The sequence below is a fragment of the Psammomys obesus genome, unplaced genomic scaffold, assembly GCF_907164565.1.
Source record: "Psammomys obesus unplaced genomic scaffold, mPsaObe1.curated_primary_1811, whole genome shotgun sequence".
In the NCBI taxonomy this organism is placed as follows: Eukaryota; Metazoa; Chordata; class Mammalia; order Rodentia; family Muridae; genus Psammomys; species Psammomys obesus.
Genome location: NW_026591816.1, coordinates 230,851 through 249,539, shown reverse-complemented (window position 1 = coordinate 249,539; position 18,689 = coordinate 230,851). Strand labels below are relative to the sequence as shown.

Sequence of the window (18,689 nt, the reverse complement as noted above, 5' to 3'; positions counted from 1 at the left end):
TAATTGATTTTATTAATGAGAGTAAGAACCCCGAAGAGGCTTAAGTGAACTAAGAGAATTGATGTGCTTGGAAGGGCGTCGTGCTGAAGCAGTAACTAGTCTCTCCCTCCCTCCCTCTTCTCCCTCTCCCCCATCTCTCCTCTCCCGTGTGTGTGTGTGTGTGTGTGTGTGTGTGTGTGTGTGTGTGTGTGTGGCAGGGGTTGGCAGAGGAAAAGAGGTACCTGGGATAGAACCCAGGACCTCATAAATGAAAAGCAAGGGCTTTGCCCCTTGAACTACACCCAAATTCTATCTTTTTATTGGGAATGCAAGTGAACCTAGGAACTCCTTTTAAGATGTCCGTGGTTGATCCTTTTAGTTAAGGGTTCTCACTAAATAGGACAAGAGAGGAGGAGCTCCTGCACTGCATCTAGGAGAGCAGAGTGAAGGGACAGAAGCGAGAAGGGCCAATTTGGAAATACATGGAATAATCTTAAACAACTTTTATGGAGTAGCAGGGAGGAACCTACTTTATTTGATTCAAGAGGAAATTGAAGGCACGCTCACAGTCAGTAAGCATAAATAATTCATACGGTAATTTGGCTAAAAATAGTTTCGTGGATTTTTGTGGGTGGGGTAGGTAAATTGTACCATAGCTTTGCCTGTGCTGGGCAAATGTTCTATCCCTGAACTTAAACAGAGATCATCGTTGATGATAAGGGATGGCTGAGAGATCGGCTCTGAACAGGGCGTTTATGCCGTGGCCTGAAAAGGTCAGAAACACGGAGGAAGGGAAAGCGGAAAGAATGTAAGAGCCAAAAGACAGGAAGAAGGGCTGTGAAATGCTGTCTGTGGACATGACAGCCAACGCAGTCATGATTCTTAGTTGATCTCTACGCAGTCCTGCGTGTCCCGGAACTCTCTCTGCAGGCCAGGCTGGTCACGGGCGTAGAGATCCACCAGCCTCTGCCTTCGCAGTGCTGGGATCACACCGGTTCACACTGTCTCTTATTAAATAGCCATTGATGACTGGAGGAAGAGATTGGTGGGGAAGATCGGAGTTAGTACAAGGAGATGCGATCCCCAGATGCTGGACATCTGGAAGGTGGCTGAATAGGTCTGGCACCAGACACTGGGGCGGGCAGAGCTTGCGTGCGTAGGGGTCCGGGATAACGGAGTCCTGGGGCGCTGAGGAGGGGGTGTGTCACAGTCCACGCCCGTGGAACGTGCAGCGGGCTGGGCCACACGGGTGTGGAAGGCGAGGTGCAGTGTCAGCCAATTAGAGGTGAGGGGAGAGAAGCGACCAATGACAGACCGCTCCTCACGGGTGGCTCTTTCAGCCAGCCTCCAGCTTGGCGCACGCGCGTCACGCTGGACTACGGGGCGCCGCTGAGCCAAGTGGCCAAAAGGGGCACCCCCGCGCGCGCCCGAGTCACGTGACCCAGCAGCGGCCCAGTTCCTATGGAGTAGGGACCTTCCCTGTAGGCAAAGGTCATAGGGCCCTGGTTGGAGGGGGCTCAGTGTAGTTGGAGAAGCATCCTCCTGCACTGTGACCTCGGCCGGAGACTAAAGGTCAAGTGTGAGGCTGGGGGCGTGTCCTGGGCTGCGCGATCTGATGGGAGCGTGGCCCTACGACGCGATGATGTAAGCGTGGGGCAGGCTCTCCGCTGAGGCCGGGTCCTGCTATGAGGAGCGCGGGATCCCCACGGGTTCATTAACAAATAGGTAATTACGGACCACAACCCCGGATGCCACCGCGATCACCTTGACCTGCGGTGGCCTACTTTTAGCTTGGAGGCCGTGACGTCAGGGGGCGGAATTCGCCTCGCTAGGGGCGTGGCCTTGGCCCCTCCTAGAGGCGTCTATGGGCGTGGCGTGGCCATGCCGGGGGCGTGGCTCAGGATAGGGCGGAGGATCCTGCTTCCGGATTAGATTATAGCGCTCGGATTCTAGCTCTGTGCTTTCTTACTTAGGTTCTGCCTCATGGAAACTCCTGCGGCCGCTGCACCTGCCGGGGGCTTCTTCCCCTCGTTCCTGCTCCTGGCTTTTGGGACCCTGGTGGCCGCCGTGCTGGGCGCCGCTCACAGACTGGGGCTCTTGTATCAGCTGATGCACAAGGTGCTTAGGGCAGGAGGAGGGCTAGGGGTAAGGAGGACGCACTGAAGGTGCTTCTCCAGCTCCCCCACTGTGCAGGTGGGGAAAGCGAGTCCCGACGAGTCCAGAGTGACTGGCTGGGAGATTGTTTACAGAGCTCTGTCCTTTTGCCAATCTGTATATGGGCCTGGACTTTGTAACTAGTACGAGGTAATGAGGGAACTGTCCTTGTCTGGACAACACACCCTCCACCTACCTCTATACGCAGGTGACTGTCATTTTAACAGAGCAGGCTTTTTAAACATAGTGGGGTTGGAGGGCGGAAGGCAGGCGGGGGGGGGGGGCGGAATGGGCCCGAAGCCTCTCCCAGGGAGGAGCTTTCTTAGCACATCCTGTACCACCTTCAGTAGGTGCCATCATTTCTGTCCTTGTGCCCACAAGAGGAAACTGAACCACAGGAAAGTTTAGCATTTGCTCTAGATGACAGGTTTGGAAGGAGCTGACCCCACAGGTCATCCTGTAAACCACTTGTTCCATTCCGAGGCATTCTCACCCTCACCCAGTCCTTTCTCTTCTGGTCAGGAGCAGTGTCACCGACCTTGAGGTGTGTGGGGACTGTGAAGCTGCTGAGGCTTGGATGCTCACAGCAGCCCGCGCCAGGAATCACTACCGCGCTAGGCATGAGGCTGCTGGCAGCCTGTCAGCTGGACAGGAGCCTCATCAGCAGAGGGAGAGGGAGGCAATAGGCTGATAGAACTAGCACTCTGGTGCCAGGCCCTGCAGGGGTACCAGAAAGCAGGCACGAGTCCAAGCCAGTGGCCTCCTGCCTCTTGCCAAGCTCTCCTGGGTCCTGTAGATCTGCCCTCCATCTCCTTTCTCCCCCACTGGGCCAGTATCTCTGGAGCAGTCAGTGTAATCTCCTGAGTCACTTAAGAACAGAGGCCCCATCTCAGCCTGCTACTTGGTAAGGTGAGGAAAGATGATCATAAGTTCAAGCCCTGCCTAGGCTACACAGGGGGTTCAAAGCCATCCTGGGAAGCCTAGTGAGACCTGTCCCAAACTAAAAGTAAAAAGAAGGCTAACGATATAGCTCAGCAGTAGAGTGCTTACCTAACAGTCTGTGCCTAGGGTTCAATCCCAAACACTGCTACAGAAAGATGTGCGTTCTGTTAGACTGTCGCTGGGGCAAGGCTTGGTACCTTTAGCTGTAGGAAAAAGAGAATGACAAGATTTGCCAAGACAGTGTACCCTTCTCTGAATATTGGGCATAGAGTGGTTTGTCTCTAGCCAACGCGTAAGTTCCTCTGTCCTCTGACCCTACTCCCACATTTTTGTACCTGCTTCCAGGCTGGCCTCTGACTGTCTTGTTACTCATCTTCTCTGGCCCAGGTGGACAAGACAAGCATCCGTCACGGTGGAGAGAGCGTGGCAGCTGTGCTCAGAGCCCATGGTGTACGTTTTGTCTTCACACTGGTTGGCGGGCACATCTCCCCACTGCTCGTGGCCTGTGAGAAGCTGGGCATCCGGGTGGTAGACACACGCCATGAGGTCACCGCTGTCTTTGCTGCTGATGCGGTGGCCCGCCTGACTGGTGAGGGTGCTGAAGAGAGGGCTGGGGGCTGGCAGGACAGTGGCGCAGAGCGGAGGGCGGGTCCCGGGGAGAGGCTGGCAGCTGGGAGGGTGGCATGGCTGTCGTCGGCTCTGTCTTCCAGGGACAGTGGGCGTGGCGGCAGTGACGGCCGGTCCCGGCCTCACCAACACGGTGACTGCAGTGAAGAATGCACAGGTGGCACAGTCCCCAGTCCTGCTCCTGGGTGGGGCTGCCAGCACCCTGCTGCAGGTGCCTAGTCCGTAAGGGTGGGCAGGGTCCCCAGGAAGGCTTCGCAAGCTTGCCTGGTAACTGTCCCACCCCTTCTCTGCCAGAAACGGGGCGCACTCCAGGCCATTGATCAGATGTCTCTGTTCAGGCCGCTCTGCAAGTTTTGTGCTTCTGTGCGAAGGGTACGGGACATTGTACCTACCCTAAGAGCTGCAATGGCTGCTGCCCAGTCAGGCACGCCAGGTAGGTGGAGGAGAGAGCGGCACAGTGGTAAGGCCCCAGGAGCCAGCTGGGGCGGCCGCAGCAGGGGCCGAGGCTGAGTCTTCCTCTCCCTACAGGCCCAGTGTTTGTAGAACTGCCTCTTGACGTGCTGTATCCCTACTTCATGGTTGAGAAGGAGATGATACCAGCCAAATCGCCCAAAGGCCTCATGGGTCGAGTGGTTGTCTGGCAAGTACTGACAACCCCTGTATGCCTTGTTCACAGTCTTCTCCCTACATGCACCCCTCCTGCTTCCACTCATTCGCTGAGCACACTCGGACTTGGAGGAACCAGCATCCCATGTAAAAGCAATGCATGTGCGAAGGTCCTGAGGCAGGAGGGAACTTGGTAGGTCTAGCAAAGCAAAGCATGGCCCTGTGACCAGAAAGAAGAGAGAGGAGCAGGCACAGCTTGAGCGGTTTGCCTACCCTTCCTTTCTTTCTCCATTTCCTCCCCCTCTGCCACGCCCTCATACCTGGGTTTCTCTGGCTTCTCTCTTTGCTTGTTCTTGCTCTACCCTCCCAGATGCTTAATGGGAGATAGTAGGATAGGCGTAGGGTGACATCAGTGGACAGGATAGTCAGGTGCCTACTCTCTGCCGTGCCAGAATTGCTCTGAGGGCGAGATCAAGCAAAGGCGATTTTGTTTTGTGGCCTTGCCCATAAAATCTTGGCCCAGAACTCAGTGTAGCCCAGGCTGTTCTGGAACTTGAAAATCCTCTTTTCTCAGCCTCCCAAATGCAGGGATCATAGACAGATGGCCCAGGTCTGTCTGTAGTCTTGTTCTTAAGGCTCCCTGCCCTCCTGGTCATTCTGTCCCCTTCTTTCCTTGTCCCCTCTTGGTCTCACTTGGAAGGCTGGCTTTTTCCCTGCCTCCCACACTGGCTCACAGTTGGTGTGAACCCTCTTGCCTCAGTCTCTCTAGTGCTGGATTATCTTTCCTTTTAAATCATGTCCCCACGGCTTCCTGTCTTCTTGGCATCATCTTAACTCCCTGCAGCCTTGATTCTAACAGACAAAATAGGCTTTGGCTCTGAACTCTGACCACTTCCCACTGACACTCAAGTGTTTCTTCTCAAAATTGAGTGTTTCCTGAGGGCAAGGTCTGGGCAGGATTTCTTTTTGTGTCACAGGGCCTTAGAAACTCACAGCCTGAGGCCCATCGAGCGCAGAGACAGAGGCACTGCAAGAAGCGAATGGGTAACATTAACAACTCCCACGGACAGAGCATTTTGCAAAGTGTTTTCCTCCTAAGGTTTCACATACGCTAGGCAAGGGCTTTGCTGCCGAGCCACAATACACCTTATAACCTAAGAGGGCAGATCTGGAAACTTCAATTTTACAGAGGAGGAAGCTCAGGATGGTGAAAGAACTAGCCCAAAGTAGAGCTGGGGTCTAACTCACAGCCCTAGTTTCTGTGCTATCATTTCTCTGCTCATGTTACATGTTCCTGGGAGCTGTGTCAAATTAGAGTACCTACCTGAAGGGACAGATAAGCAGCTGGAGACTCGGCCATTTAGTATTTCTGTACTGTGGTTTATCCACCCAATTCCTCTCCTGGCTCCTTGCTTTCCCAGCCTCCAGAATCCTGTATTAACCGTGGTAACTGGTTTCTCGCTCTTCTCACAGGTACCTACAGAACTGCCTGGCCAACCTCTTTGTTGGGGCCTGGGAGCCTCGTCCTGAGGGACCTCTGCCTTTGGACATTCCCCAGGCGTCTCCCCAGCAGGTGACTCAACCCTCTTTCATGGCCTATCACTGCCACTTGGTGTCCAGGGGCCTTAGAGATCTTTTCTTTGGGCCAGCACTGGGACCTCAATCTTGTGGGCTGGTTGTGACCCCAAGATGGCCCTTTGAATTGAAAAAAAAAAAAAGTGTGTATGTTTGTGTGTCGTGTGTACCACTGCTTGCATGTGGAGACTGAGAACAACTTTATGGAGATGGTGCTCTCTTTCTGCTTTTACATGGGTTCTGGGGACTCAACTTTCCAGGCAACTGCTATTACCTGCTAGCTTTCTTGCCAGCCTGTGGATGGCCCTTTGATCTCTACCTGTCACCACAGGTCCAGCGCTGTGTGGAGATCCTGAGCCGGGCCAAGAAGCCCCTGCTGGTGCTGGGAAGCCAGGCCCTGTTGCCCCCTATTCCTGCCAACAAGCTTAGGTGAGGAACCCCTTCCTTTAAATCTTAAAATCATGGTCTTGGTTCTTGGTGTTCCACTGGCCTTGGCCATACTGACGTCTGCGCTACCTGGACACCCCAGGGCTGCTGTGGAGACCCTAGGTGTCCCCTGCTTCCTGGGGGGCATGTCTCGCGGGCTGCTGGGCCGCAACCATCCCCTCCATATCCGACAGAACCGCAGTGCTGCCCTGAAGAAAGCCGATGTTGTTGTGCTCGCAGGTGGGTTCAGTCTCCTCTCCTTCTCTTCCTTCAGCCCCGACCTTGCCCGTCCTCGTCTCTACCACCCTTCCTTCACGATCACTCATCTGTCTGTCTCTGCACCTACCCCTTCCCTTCTAAAGGCCATTGAACAAGCCTGAATACGCGAGCCAGCCGACCCACCCCAAACTGCAGCTCTGTGCTGTGACCTGGCTTCCCGGAGAGGGTGCATACCCTGGGGGCACTTGCTGTGCTGCACACATATTTTTACACAAAGCTTTTTGTGTCCCCTCAGGCACAAAACAGGGTGTGCCCTGTAAGCTTTTGCTCTGTACAGCTATGTACTGCTTAATGACAGAATGCATTCTGGGAAATGTGTCCCTAAGTGATTTTCTTGTGTGGATTTTCAGTGTGCATACACAACCCAGTGGGTGTCCCGGACAGTGCTGGGTCACGTCATTCACAAGCCCACAGTCATGTACATGAACTGTTACTGACTGAAACGCTGATAGGGCTGTAATGGTAGCCCATATCGAGTGGTTTATGATAAGTTTTTGATTGCTCATGTCTCACTAGCAGGTAGGTAAGAATTCTCTCTTTGGTTGGGCTCATACATGAACCAAAGGATGGTAAGAGGTGGGGTGTCTGTCTCTGTGGCTAATCTAGGTATGTCTTGGGGTTGGATAACAGAGTCTCCACATGTGCCCCTCACACCACTCCTCAAGGTCCATGGGTCCCCTGCCCTCAAGCCCCACTCTCCGAAGACCAGCCTGGTTAAGTCACATGCTTATTGGTTCCTCTTCCTCTTCCTCCTTCTCCTCCTCTTCTTCCTCCTCCTTCTCCTCTTCTTCTTCCTCCTTCTCCTCTTCTTCCTCCTCCTTCTCTTCTTCTTCTTCCTCCTCCTCTTCTTCCTTCTCCTCCTCCTTCTCCTCTTCCTTCTCTCCTCCTCCTCTTCCTTCTCTCCTCTTCCTCTTCCTTCTCCTCCTCCTGCTGCTTTCCTCTTCTTCTTTGTTAAGGCTAGAACCTGTAATCCCAGGACCTTGCACATGCTCAGCAAGTGTTCTGCTACTGAGCTACGTATACCCCAACCTTAATGGCCTCTTGAACCCTGTCTCAGTATGCCATACCATTGCTTTTGCCATGCTTGATCAGAACCACTCAAGAAGCCTGTCCAGAATCAAGAGCCACAAAATCATCCTGGCTAGATGGCTTAGTGAAAAAGTGGGTAAAAGTGCTTGTTGCCAAGTCTGATGAGCTGAGTTTGATCTTGGAACACATATAGGGGGAGGAGAAAATTGACCCCTGCATGCAACCCTCTCCCCCCAACGTAAACAGCTGTAAAGTCCCTGCACGTGGCACAAAGGAAGGGACGTAAAGAAAGGGGACTGTTGTACATTCAGTGTGCCGCAGTGAATCGAGGATGAGGTGGTGCCCATTGATGCCCTGCCTGTCACCCCAGGAGCCGTGTGTGATTTCCGCCTGTCTTATGGCCGTGTCCTCAACCGCAAGAGCAAAATCATCATCGTCAATCGGAACCGGGAGGAAATGTTGCTCAACTCAGACATCTTCTGGAAGCCCCAGGAGGCTGTGCAGGGTGAGCATACCCAGCAGTCCCCACCGTGTGCGGGCTCGCTCTTCATCTTGCCGCTGCTGTGGCTGGCTTGAACTGTGTCAGGTGTGGACCCTGTGCCAGGGGAGACACATCTGCCTGCAGGCTGATGGGCGCTTCCGAAAGAAGAGGGTGGGTTCGAGGGAGGTTTGGGGTTTTGCATGTGATCGACTTCTGCTGCTTTCCGCTGGACCGTGGTCCTTGAGCGTCTTCATTATTCTAGCTCTCCTGACTTTTGCTCCCTTTTCAAGTCAAACTCTGCCCGCTGTTCTATGGACCGGGACTCTCTTGTAATATGGGCATCAGGCTCCTTTCGATTTCTCCAGAGAAGCAGGACCACCTTGTGTGCTTGGGAAGATCTCTCCCAGAGGTGGTGGGCAGCAGGCTGAAGCGGGCAGGCTGGGGCAGGGAGGGGCTGGATGCCTGTGATTCCAGCTGCTCCATGTGTGTGGGGGGGGAGGGGGGACAGAAGCCGGATGATTATCTATTGGAGGTCTGTTGGTGTAACTTTCCTAGCAAGACCTATCTCAAAAGAGAAGAACCTGCAGTGCACTTGGGTAGCACACACAAACAAACAGCATCCTTGTTTGTTTGTGTCAAAAGAAGGTCTCGCCACGTAGCTCTGCCTGCCCTGCCCCCACCCCACAGAGCTCTGCCTGCCTCTGCCTTCGAGGGCAGGAGTTAAAGGAGTGTGCTGTGTACCAAGTGAGGGCCGAGCACACAGGTAACCCCGGGCCGGAAGCACACTGAGAGCTTGGGTCAAACTCTGGTTGAACAGTGAGTTTAAGGCTTTCCTGGGCTACAGTGTGATACCCTGCCAAAAAAAGGCCTGAGGGTGGGCATTTTTGCTACGTTTGGTGGCACAGGGCTTTTTAATCCTAGCACTGAGGAGGCAGAGGCAGATAGATTTCTGGGTTCAAGGCTAGCTTATGGTACATAGAGTTCCAGGTCAGCCAGTGCTTCATAGTGAGAGCCTATCTAAAAAAAAAAAAAAAAAAACAAAAAAACAGGGAACTAATAATAAGTAAAAAACACCACCAAAAGAGGGCTGAGCCCACATGATGGGAAGACTTCCACACTGTCAGTGTTGCTCATCCCAACCCCCAACACACACACACACACACACACACACACACACACACACACACACAGTAAATAAATGTAATACTTCTTTTTTTAGGTGCTGAAGTGTTTACCTGGGATGTTCCAGATTAGGGTTTGGTCCCCAGTACTGCAAATTTAATAGCTGGGGGAGGGGCAGGACAGAAATTACATGAGCTACTGTGAGGACAGATTGGGCAAGAAGCCACATCTCTGAATTTGTGTCTGTTCGTTTCTCAAGAGGGAGAGTGAGAAAGAAAACCATCACTCATTCAGTGCTTGCTACAAGTTCCCATGTGCTTGGGCTTGAAAGAGTTCCCTGGTGGGTGACAGATTTTGGAGGCAGAATTGCTGGGATGTGGTGCCTGCCGCTGAGACGTGAGAAGCAGGGAGGTAATGGGGCCAGCTTGGTCTTCCCTGCAAATCGTTTCCCAAGCCTCGCATTCCATCTTGCCAGGATCCCCTCACTGGTTCTCAGAGGCTCTTTGAGGGATTTCACCTGCTTTTTCCTAAGAACACCTCTGGCCCACTCCCCTGCTTTCTTCTCAGATGCTACTCTTAGCTCTGTTGTATCTGGACCTGGGATATTTGGAGCTGTTCCGTTTGGTGCTGGAAGGGCACGGGGAAGCTGCTGCCGTGCAGCTGGCCCTACAGCTGTGCCTTCTTCCTTTCCTAGGAGATGTGGGCTCTTTCATGATCAAGCTGGTGGAAGGCCTTCAGGGTCAGACATGGGCCTCCGATTGGGCTGAGGAGCTTCGGAAAGCCGACCAGCAGAAGGAGCAGACTTATCGGTCAGTCTGGGTGGAGTGGACATGGCAGCGGAAAGGAGTGGAGGGGACTGACCTCCTGCTGACCGTTGTCGTCCTGTTTCAGGGACAAGGCTTTAATGCCTGTATCCCAGCACCTGAACCCAGTGCGAGTGTTACAGCAGGTGGAGGACATTCTGCCTGACAACGCGCTTCTGGTGGTGGACGGTGGGGACTTCGTGGCCACTGCTGCCTACCTGGTGCAACCCCGAGGGCCCCTGCGCTGGCTCGACCCTGGTAAGGAGGGGCCCACACCTGCGGCAACTTGCACTACACGGACCGGTCACGGCAGTTTGCTCTTATCTTTCCAGGGGCCTTTGGGACTCTGGGAGTTGGCGCCGGTTTTGCACTTGGGGCCAAACTGTGTCAGCCAGATGCTGAGGTGAGGCATTGCATGTGGGGGACCCGCAGCCTTGTGGGCTGTGAACTACCCTAACTGCCCTGGGTCATCTCCCCACTACCCCAGGTCTGGTGTGTGTTTGGGGATGGAGCCTTTGGCTACAGCCTCATCGAGTTTGACACATTCGTCAGGCACAAGGTGACTGGGCTCTGCCCTGTGGGAAGCTTATGCCCAGAGTTCTGGGACACATCATCCAGGGTGGCCTGGGGGAGGGGGACTTCCTCAGTGGGCCACAGGCCTGTCTTGTGGCTGGTCAGACCTTTGGGTTGAAGGCTGCCGCCCCTCTTTTTTTTCCCCTACAGGTACCAGTGATGGCCCTGGTAGGGAATGATGCAGGGTGGACCCAGATTTCTAGGGAGCAGGTGCCCAGGCTGGGCAGTGACGTGGCCTGTAGCCTGGCTTACACTGGTGAGCAGTCAGGGGGCTCTGGCCCAGCTGGGCTTCTATTCCTCTCCTGGGGGACCCTCTGCTACTCTCCTTTTCTTTTAGATTATCACAAGGCAGCCATGGGCCTAGGGGCCCGGGGATTGATGCTGTCCCGGGACAATGCGGATCAAGTGGTCAAGGTACTGCGTGATGGCCAGCAGCTGTGCAGGGAGGGCCACGCAGTCGTTGTCAACATCCTGATCGGGAGGACAGATTTCAGAGATGGCTCCATTTCTGTATAGAGCCCATGGGTTCGTGTGCTTGCCTCCTTGTATCTGGACAATGCCTGGCCTATCTGGAGTGTTTTCTGGTCTGCTCTGAGCTTGTCTCACAAAGTCCAACAACCCTTCAACCCTCTGAGCGGGAAATGGAGGGACCAAAGCTCCAAGAGGCACCTTGGCAGCCGTGGGTGGCTCTTTCCATAGGCCCAGCTGGACCCTTTCTCCCTCTTATAAAATGAATAAACCTCTTGCCTACATGAGCCCAAGGACTCTGTCACAGAACTTGTGTATACTGGTTTATTTATTGTCCACAAAGATGGAAGTGGTGGAAAGAAGTGAGAGACAGGAAGGGGCCCTAACTCTCCCACTTGATCACTGGGGATTTTGGGGTGCCAGGAGATGGCAAATCCTATCCCGATCTATGGTCCCTGAAAGAGTTCCACATGCCCACTCCAGACAGGCCAGTGCACACGAATCCTCACACACACACACACACACACACACACATGCATGGAGGCAATAAATATTTTCCGTACCAAAGTGCCCCCAGCCTGATACCTCAGGTGGGGTCCCTCCAAAGGGGAGGGGCTAAGTGCTCAGTTTTTCGGGGTTGGGGGGCTACTGGGGAAAGCAAACATCAGATTCTGTCTCCATTTGCTGGATGGAGATTGATCGTGGGGTCCTCCCTAGAAGGGAGGGTTACAGGAAACCAGCTGTTTTTCTGTAAGCCCCAGCCTGCCCTTTCACAGATGGAGGCCAAGTCTAGGGCTGTTTCTCTTAAGCAGAACCTCGTGATTGTCCTTAGACACTTCAAGGGAGAGAGAGACCGCGTGTACTGCTCAATGCTAATACTGGTTTGGTTGGCAGCAGCAAGAGGGTTTGACTAGGGATGTCTCCACACCCCAGGGTGATGTCACAGTAATTGGTGTTCCCCTGCCAAGGGGAGGCAAGAGAGGCCAGCCTAGCAAGCACAACTGTCTCCAGCAGAAAGAGAAGCCCTAGTGGTCAGGAGAGGGGCCATGGCATGAGTGCTTAAAATGTCAAGAGCCTGCTCTTTGCAACTAGGGCCCAAACGATGGCACTAGGAGCTGGGAATGGTTCTCAGCATGGGAGGCTGGTCCCTTGGCAATTCTCTAGCAACCAGGAGCTCAGTCTGAGCAACTCTGGTCAGGTCCTTTTAGGTTTTCAGGGTACTGCCTTAGTAACTTGGAACCCAGTTACCAGTAATCAGAACCTGGTCCTTAGCAACCAAGAAGCAGTTCCTTAGTACCCAGGGCTCAGAGGCACACATTGATCTGCTTGGAGAGTTCTCTTTCCAGATCCAGGATGAGGGCATCAAAATCTTTGAGATTCAGATGTGGGTTGAAGGGTGCATCAAACTCATCTTCGAAGTCAGTAGTTCCCCTTGGCTCTCCGGTGTCGTCATCATCTTCTTCACTGTCACTGCCTGTCACGTGGTCATAGTCAGGCGCAGAGAGAAAGTCCCGCTCACGCGGCAGTAAATCTCGTCCACACACGCTCCAGTCGCCAGCATAGCGGTTGCTTGGGGGACTTTCAGGGCCTCCGCGGCCTCGGGGCCGAGTCACAACTTCCGGGCCTGCCAGCGGCAAGTGAGGCGGTGGTTGTCGTTTGGGCCGCAAATATGGCGCATCTTCCGGGGCCTCTGGGGGGCGGCGGATATCTGTGGGGTCCACAGGGAGGGCTGTGAGTTGCCATGTGAGGGAGCGGCATCTAGGTCCCTGACTGACAAGCTTACAAGTCGAACTCCCCCGAGCTGTGTGGGCCTCCTCAGATCCCAGCCCATGACTGGCCAGTGGGGAAGCATATTTATGGTAAGGGAGGCTGACGGGGCTGGGCTGTGTTCACCTGGCCAAGACTGTAACAGGTAATGCAGGACCTCAATGTGGCGCTTGAAGTCCACCGCGCTGGTGACTCCTGGGCCGGAACTCCGGAGCCGGGGCCAGGCGGGCGTCTGTCTCGCTGGCAGCAGCACCGGGCCAAAGCACACTGCCAGGTTCTGGGGGGTCATGCGGTTGTGGGTGTGGAAGGAGGAGACAAGGCGCAGGTGGTCCAGGAGAAGGGTCAGGGTGGCCTGTTGAGAGGGTCACCAGGGTGAGCGCAAGGCCGGCAACCCTGAGCCCTTGTTACACTTTGGGGACTCTCAGGGGTGCCTTATCGCAGAGGAACTTCGGGGTTCAGGGTCTGATAGACATAGGGGAGACGCTCGCATTAGGAATGCGCTTTGCTGAAGTTGAGATTTACGATAACAGCAACTTAGCTTCCGCATGAAGAGGCTTGAACTCCAACCCACTTTTGTTAGGCAACAGGAACATGAATTTTACCTCACAGACAAACAAAAACACAGAGCTTCAAGGAGGTCTCGAAGATCTCACAGCTAGGAATTTTGCTTGTGTTAGGTTGGCGGACCTGTTTGCTCAGTTTGCTACGCAGCCCAGCCTGGCTTAGAACTAGCTATGTGGCTCAGGCTGGCCTCCAAGTTGAAATCTGCTTGCCTTTGACTCTTGAGTGCTAGGAGTAGACCATGTGCCTCTACATGTGCCTGGCTAGAGTGTGTGTTTTGGATAAATCTTGGCTGTTTGACTAACCTGGGCCTTGATTTCCTAATTGACAGGTGAACACCACATGCTTTTGTTGGGATGTGACGATCGTGTTTGATGATTACATCTCAGCCACGTTTAGTTAAATCGCTCCACTGCTACCACCTGCTATCTGTGTCCCAAGTCTCCCAGCACAGCCAACTTACCCTCTCCACGTCTGGCAGGCAGCTGAGGAGCCCTCTGGTGCCCTCGGGACCCAGGGAAGCCCTGCTTGGGTGCCCCTGGGCCATGGCCTCTAGCACCACCTGATATAGGGGCTGGGTGATGAGTGGAGTGGGCAGCTCCCGGAGATAATCCTTGAGGATGCCTGTGGACAGAGGGTCGCCTCTGGTTAAGACATCCTGGCTTCTGAAGCCAGAGGGGTCACTGGTGCTTCCAGTGGTGGTGGGAAGAAGGCAGGCCTAGGACATGGAAACACCATCAGCCAGGGCAGACGAGGTTTCACTGGGGCCTCCCTGCTGGCCTGGGGGTGGCCGTGAAAGGAATGGGCAGGCAAGGGAGAGATGCCACACTGACCTGTGATGACATTGATATCGGGGTACACATCTTCAGAGAGGCACACGGCTGCGCTGTCCTGCTCAAAGGCATCCCGAAGCTCCTTCTTCACCGCCGCCGAGCCGCACAGGCGGTACAGCCCCACTACCTGGGGACAGGGCCGGAAGGAATGTCCCCCTGGGGCCACAGACAGCAGATCCGCCGGGTTGGGGCTGGATGTCTGGACAAGGGTGACTGGAGGGTGGGGCCGTGCAAACGCATCTTCACTGGCTCCCTTCCCACTGCTGGAACAACTGTCACAGTGCCCCTGGCCCACTCCTAGTACTTGAGCACTCTGAGGCCACGGCAGGAAGGTCACCCGGGCTATAGGCTAGAGTGTGTTGAAGGGGAGCCTGTCTCAAAACTAAAATGAAGGCTAAGGGTAGAGCTCAACGGTAAAAATGCTTGCTGATCGTGCATGACACCCTGAGGTCAATCCCCAGCACCAGGGGAAAAACCCCAACTCCAGACACATAACCTCGCTCTCTGAATCCCTGAGTGTGGACCACCTGTCCTGAGTCCCTTCCCTCTGACTTTACAGTTCACACCTTCCAGGAAGCCTTCTCTTACTAACCTGAGCAAGTCAGGGCCTGTTTTCAGCTGTCCCAGACCTCTCCTCCTCTCCGGTTTTTCTGAAACTGGTGTGTGCCACCACACTAGGATGCCTCCTTTCTGAACTCCCCTCCCAGCTAGCGGAACATTTGTGAACTGTCAGTCATTTCCAAAAGACTGAGCTCCGTGCGCACTGAAATCATGTAATAGACTGGACAGATGGTCTGTGGGTCCTGGCACTACAGGGAAGGATCTCTTTTCCCTGAGGTGAGTGTTGGACCCCAGAGCAGCTCAGGTTGGTGAAGGGTCACAGCGAAGGGGTCTAAGGCAGCAGGAGTCGGGGCAAGGGCTCACCCGCAGGCCTCGGCGCTCGATCTGCCCCACACACTTCCGGATGATGAGAGGCACCTGGCCTGGGGACCGCTCGCGTTCTACCAGCAGCTGCAGCGGGAGGCCAAAGACCCGGGGCCCGGCTGGGAGAGGGGCTTCTTGCTGTTCTGACAGAGTTAGCTTGGCGTACAGAAGCCCCTGGGGTTCCAGGCGAACAGCCAGCTGTTGGGCTTGGCACCCTAAAGATGCGAGGAGGACTGAGCCAATTCTGTCTCCAAGGTTCTGACACCCTACACTCATGAAGCCCAGACCCCACGGGGCTGTGGGAGAAGGTGCCCTAAGCTGGGTCTTGTGTCCTGCCCTTCCTTCCCAGAAGTCCCATGTCTTACCTCGAAAGACGGTTGGCAGCAGCACAGTGCCCTGGGCACAGGGCCGGTGCCGCCTCACACCTGGGTCCCACGCAAGGACCAGGGCCCGCAGCAGCCGAGCAGCTTCCAGCTCCAGGTGGAAGGTGTGGTCCAGCCTCAGGAAGTCTGGTCCACCCCGCAGGGGCCCCGTGCGCGCCCGAGCTACCCCATCCACTTGCAGAAGGCAGCAGAGATCTCGAGGAGCGGCCGCCGGAGTCGGACGCAGGCCCCTCAGCCCATACAGGTGCAGGCTGAGACGCCCCCAGAGTGCAGCCGGAGGCGCGCGGGCTGACGGTCCCACCTCATACGGCCGGAAGGCAGCGGGTGAGGGTGGTCCCCCAGGACGCTCCGGCGAATCGCCGTCGCTGAGGTACCCACCCCTTGGGCTCCGCGTGCCTCCAGCCACTGATGCCTGCCCAGGGGTCCCTACGCTGCTGTCCAGGTGGTAGCGGCTGATGACAGAGCCTGCTGGGGCGCTCCTCTCTCGCTCCCGCTCCCGGCTGGTGCGGGTACCTCGGAGGCTCAGGCGGCGCCGCAGCTCCGGCAGCTTCTTCATCTTCATAGAGAGCCGCCTGGCAGGGCCTGGGGACTTGGTGCGGGATGTTTTGGTAGGGGTGCTGGCAGGGGCTGCAGCTGTCGGGAGAGCAAACATCAGGGGCCTGGGCCTGGACCTGGGCTAGGAGGCTTGGGCACACCTGGGCTCTGGGGTGTGAGGCTTGTACATGCTCGCAGGTGCGACTGTGACAGTAAAACGCTCTGCGCCTACCTTGGGTGACTGGGCCTTCTGGCTCGGAGGCGGCTGGCTGTGACCCCAAGGGCTCAGGTGCTGGTAGTCTGGGGTCTTCTTCGGGGATAGGGTTATACCAAATCTCACCAGCAGGCTCCCCACTGCCGGACGTCCCAGGCCCCAGAGAGATCTCCTCAGGCGGCTTGGCCCCACCTAGCACCCACCGGCGGCTGCTGGGTTCCAGGCTCTGCAGGTAGGCTCCCCGGGCAGGGCTGCGAGGTGCCTCAGGGCTGGGGGGTCCCTCTGCTCCAGCCTGGGACCCTTCAAGGACCTGCAGCTCCGGTTCTGGGGACTTGGGCTCTGAGGGCTGGGCTGGGCGGCCTGGCGGAAAACGAAGAGACCCCAACTCTCAAGTCCCCGGATCCGCCTCAGTCCAGGGCAGCAGGTCCAGCTAGTTGGCTTCAGCCCTCACTGACAGCAAGGAAGCACTTTATCATCCTGGGCCTAAGTCATGTCCCTAGCCGATGCCTCCCCAGTCCCTAGTTTGGGGGTCTCCTGCCCCTGCCCCTAGCATTCCAAGGGGGACCATGAATCAGCCTCAAGAGTCCAGGTCAGCTGTCCCTGGGACCTCGGGTCCCTTTGGCTGTCGCCCCTCTTCCAGACCGCTCATTAATACTGGTGCAGAGTCGTACATCTTCCCCGTCGCATCGAGTGGTCGCTGAGCAGTCTTGAGCAAGTCATTTCCCTGATGCTCCATGTCTAGATTCTCTATCCCCTTGGCAGGAGCTCAGTGTGAGAAGCAGTTTTAAACAATGGGGTTTGCAGCCCTGCTCCTGAGCCCCAGCGGACGATGCTGGACTGAGGCAGGACAGGAAACGTGACAAGGAGTGCTGGTTTCCCCCCTGCCACTCTCCAAACTCGGCTCCAAGGCCCTCCTGGACCGTGCTCAGCCCAGGCCAGATTCCTACAGTCAGTACCTCGTACACCACCCCACCTCCCCGTCTTGGCTCCATTCTCTCCCTGACATCATGGTTGATTTCCTGTGTGTGTTTATGTGTGGGCACCCGGGTCCCTTCTCTGGCCCTGGGAAACTTGGGACTCACTGGGAAAGGCCAGGGAGGAAACAGCCCATGGGGTGGTGGCCTCCCTCTTTGACCCGGTTCCTTCCCAGGCCCCCTACCCATACAGCTCTCATTTCTCTAAGGGTCTGTCTGTCCGTCTGTAGACTCCCCAGACTGAAGCATCCATTTCCACCCCTAGCACTCTGCTTCAGGTCTCTGTCATCACCACAGTTCAAAGGACAGGCCCTGGACAGGCCACCCAACCTCCACGTCGGTTTCCCTGTCTGAATGAAGAGGGCAGTTTCTTGCGGCCGCCCGCAGTAGGTGCGACGGCCACGGCCCGGAGGTAGGAAAAGGCTGCAGTAACCGACACTACCCGCACCACCTCCGCCGGCCGCAGCCGCGCGCCCCCTCCTGGCATCCCGCAGGGCTCTGGTGCCCGCCGCCGGGACAGCCCGTTTCCATTCCGCACAGCTGGTCCCCCAACCACCCCCCGGGCTCCCGTCCAGGCCCCGTTTCCTGTCCCAGGCGCGCCCCCCCCTCCGCCCTCCGCGCCGGGCCTCGCGAGGAACCCACGGGAATGGCACCTCGGGCCGACCGCACATAACGGTCCGCAGACCCCGCCTCGCAGAGGTCCGGCGCACACTTCTCTCCCGCATCGGAGCTGCGTCCCGGCTCAGCCCCTGGGTCCCGCTGCGCACCCTACGGGGGACCCGGGGACCTCAGGCCGGGCGGCGCGCCCGTCTCCCCGTCTCCGCGAGCCCCCGCGCTCACCGCGATCCTTGGCGTCGGACTTTTTCCGAGGAAGTTTCTCCCGGCCCCGCAGGCGGGAGAAGGTCTTCCTGAGCAGCGGCTCGGCCATGCTGGGGCCGCGGCCCGGCCGAGTGCGCGCCCCGGGGCTGCGGCCGCCCGCCCCCCGGCCCGCGCCAGCAGGAAGCGCATTCCGGGAATGCTTGGCCTTAACTTTTTTTTTTTTTTTTTTTTTTTCTTTTCCCTTCCCGCGGCCGGAGCAGGCGATGCTGGGAGATGTAGTCGCCTGGGGCCGGGAGGGGCCGGGAGCGGGGTCCGGACCGAGGAGCCCCTCTTCACCTACGGAGCTCACGGCACAGGCTGGGGCCTTCCTAACCATCCTCCTGCGTGGTGGCACGCAGCAAATTGTTGGCCCTCCGAAAGACGCGTCCCGGGTACTCGTAACCTCACGCCTCTCCTCCCGTCCCGTCCGTCGAGCCCCCACCTCACCCAGTACCCCGCCCACGACCCTGCCTCGATCACCCCATTCTTTGCCCCACACCGCTCCGTCCCAATCCTCTCACTCCCCAACTCTAGCCACTACAGCGGGTCCTCAGGCTGAGTGGGGTCGGACAGCCGC

General features: G+C 56.4%; 2 protein-coding genes across 2 annotated transcripts; one reads left to right on the top strand and one right to left on the bottom strand.

Moving 5' to 3' along the window:
- Nucleotides 1-1,618: 1,618 nt before the first annotated feature.
- Ilvbl (ilvB acetolactate synthase like) lies at nucleotides 1,619-11,373 on the top strand. The gene is made up of 16 exons (XM_055611972.1): nucleotides 1,619-1,704; nucleotides 1,953-2,097; nucleotides 3,463-3,664; nucleotides 3,786-3,913; nucleotides 3,997-4,135; nucleotides 4,231-4,342; nucleotides 5,782-5,881; nucleotides 6,215-6,312; nucleotides 6,413-6,549; nucleotides 7,988-8,122; nucleotides 9,915-10,029; nucleotides 10,112-10,281; nucleotides 10,356-10,426; nucleotides 10,511-10,582; nucleotides 10,747-10,852; nucleotides 10,934-11,373. Exons 2-16 carry the CDS (start codon nucleotides 1,963-1,965, stop codon nucleotides 11,110-11,112), a joined length of 1,899 nt encoding a protein of 632 aa, XP_055467947.1. The 5' UTR covers nucleotides 1,619-1,704; nucleotides 1,953-1,962; the 3' UTR covers nucleotides 11,113-11,373.
- A 1-nt stretch (nucleotide 11,374) lies between these two features.
- Syde1 (synapse defective Rho GTPase homolog 1) lies at nucleotides 11,375-18,240 on the bottom strand. The gene is made up of 8 exons (XM_055611971.1): nucleotides 18,095-18,240; nucleotides 16,299-16,640; nucleotides 15,515-16,165; nucleotides 15,150-15,364; nucleotides 14,226-14,352; nucleotides 13,856-14,016; nucleotides 12,958-13,183; nucleotides 11,375-12,772 (listed from the first exon to the last, which is right to left on the bottom strand). Exons 1-8 carry the CDS (start codon nucleotides 18,180-18,182, stop codon nucleotides 12,369-12,371), a joined length of 2,214 nt encoding a protein of 737 aa, XP_055467946.1. The 5' UTR covers nucleotides 18,183-18,240; the 3' UTR covers nucleotides 11,375-12,368.
- Nucleotides 18,241-18,689: the final 449 nt, after the last annotated feature.

What these genes read in the sequence shown, in the direction of transcription:
- Ilvbl (XM_055611972.1), top strand. Translation starts at nt 1,963, where the DNA reads ATGGAAACTCCTGCGGCCGCTGCACCTGCCGGGGGCTTCTTCCCCTCG. An exon ending in TGTATCAGCTGATGCACAAG is followed by an intron (nt 2,098 to 3,462) that starts GTGCTTAGGGCA and finishes TCTCTGGCCCAG; the next exon opens with GTGGACAAGACAAGCATCCG. An exon ending in CCTGCGCTGGCTCGACCCTG is followed by an intron (nt 10,282 to 10,355) that starts GTAAGGAGGGGC and finishes TTATCTTTCCAG; the next exon opens with GGGCCTTTGGGACTCTGGGA.
- Syde1 (XM_055611971.1), bottom strand. Translation starts at nt 18,182, where the DNA reads ATGGCCGAGCCGCTGCTCAGGAAGACCTTCTCCCGCCTGCGGGGCCGG. An exon ending in CGATATCAATGTCATCACAG is followed by an intron (nt 14,017 to 14,225) that starts GTCAGTGTGGCA and finishes CTCTGTCCACAG; the next exon opens with GCATCCTCAAGGATTATCTC. An exon ending in GCCTGCCAGACGTGGAGAGG is followed by an intron (nt 13,184 to 13,855) that starts GTAAGTTGGCTG and finishes CCCTCTCAACAG; the next exon opens with GCCACCCTGACCCTTCTCCT.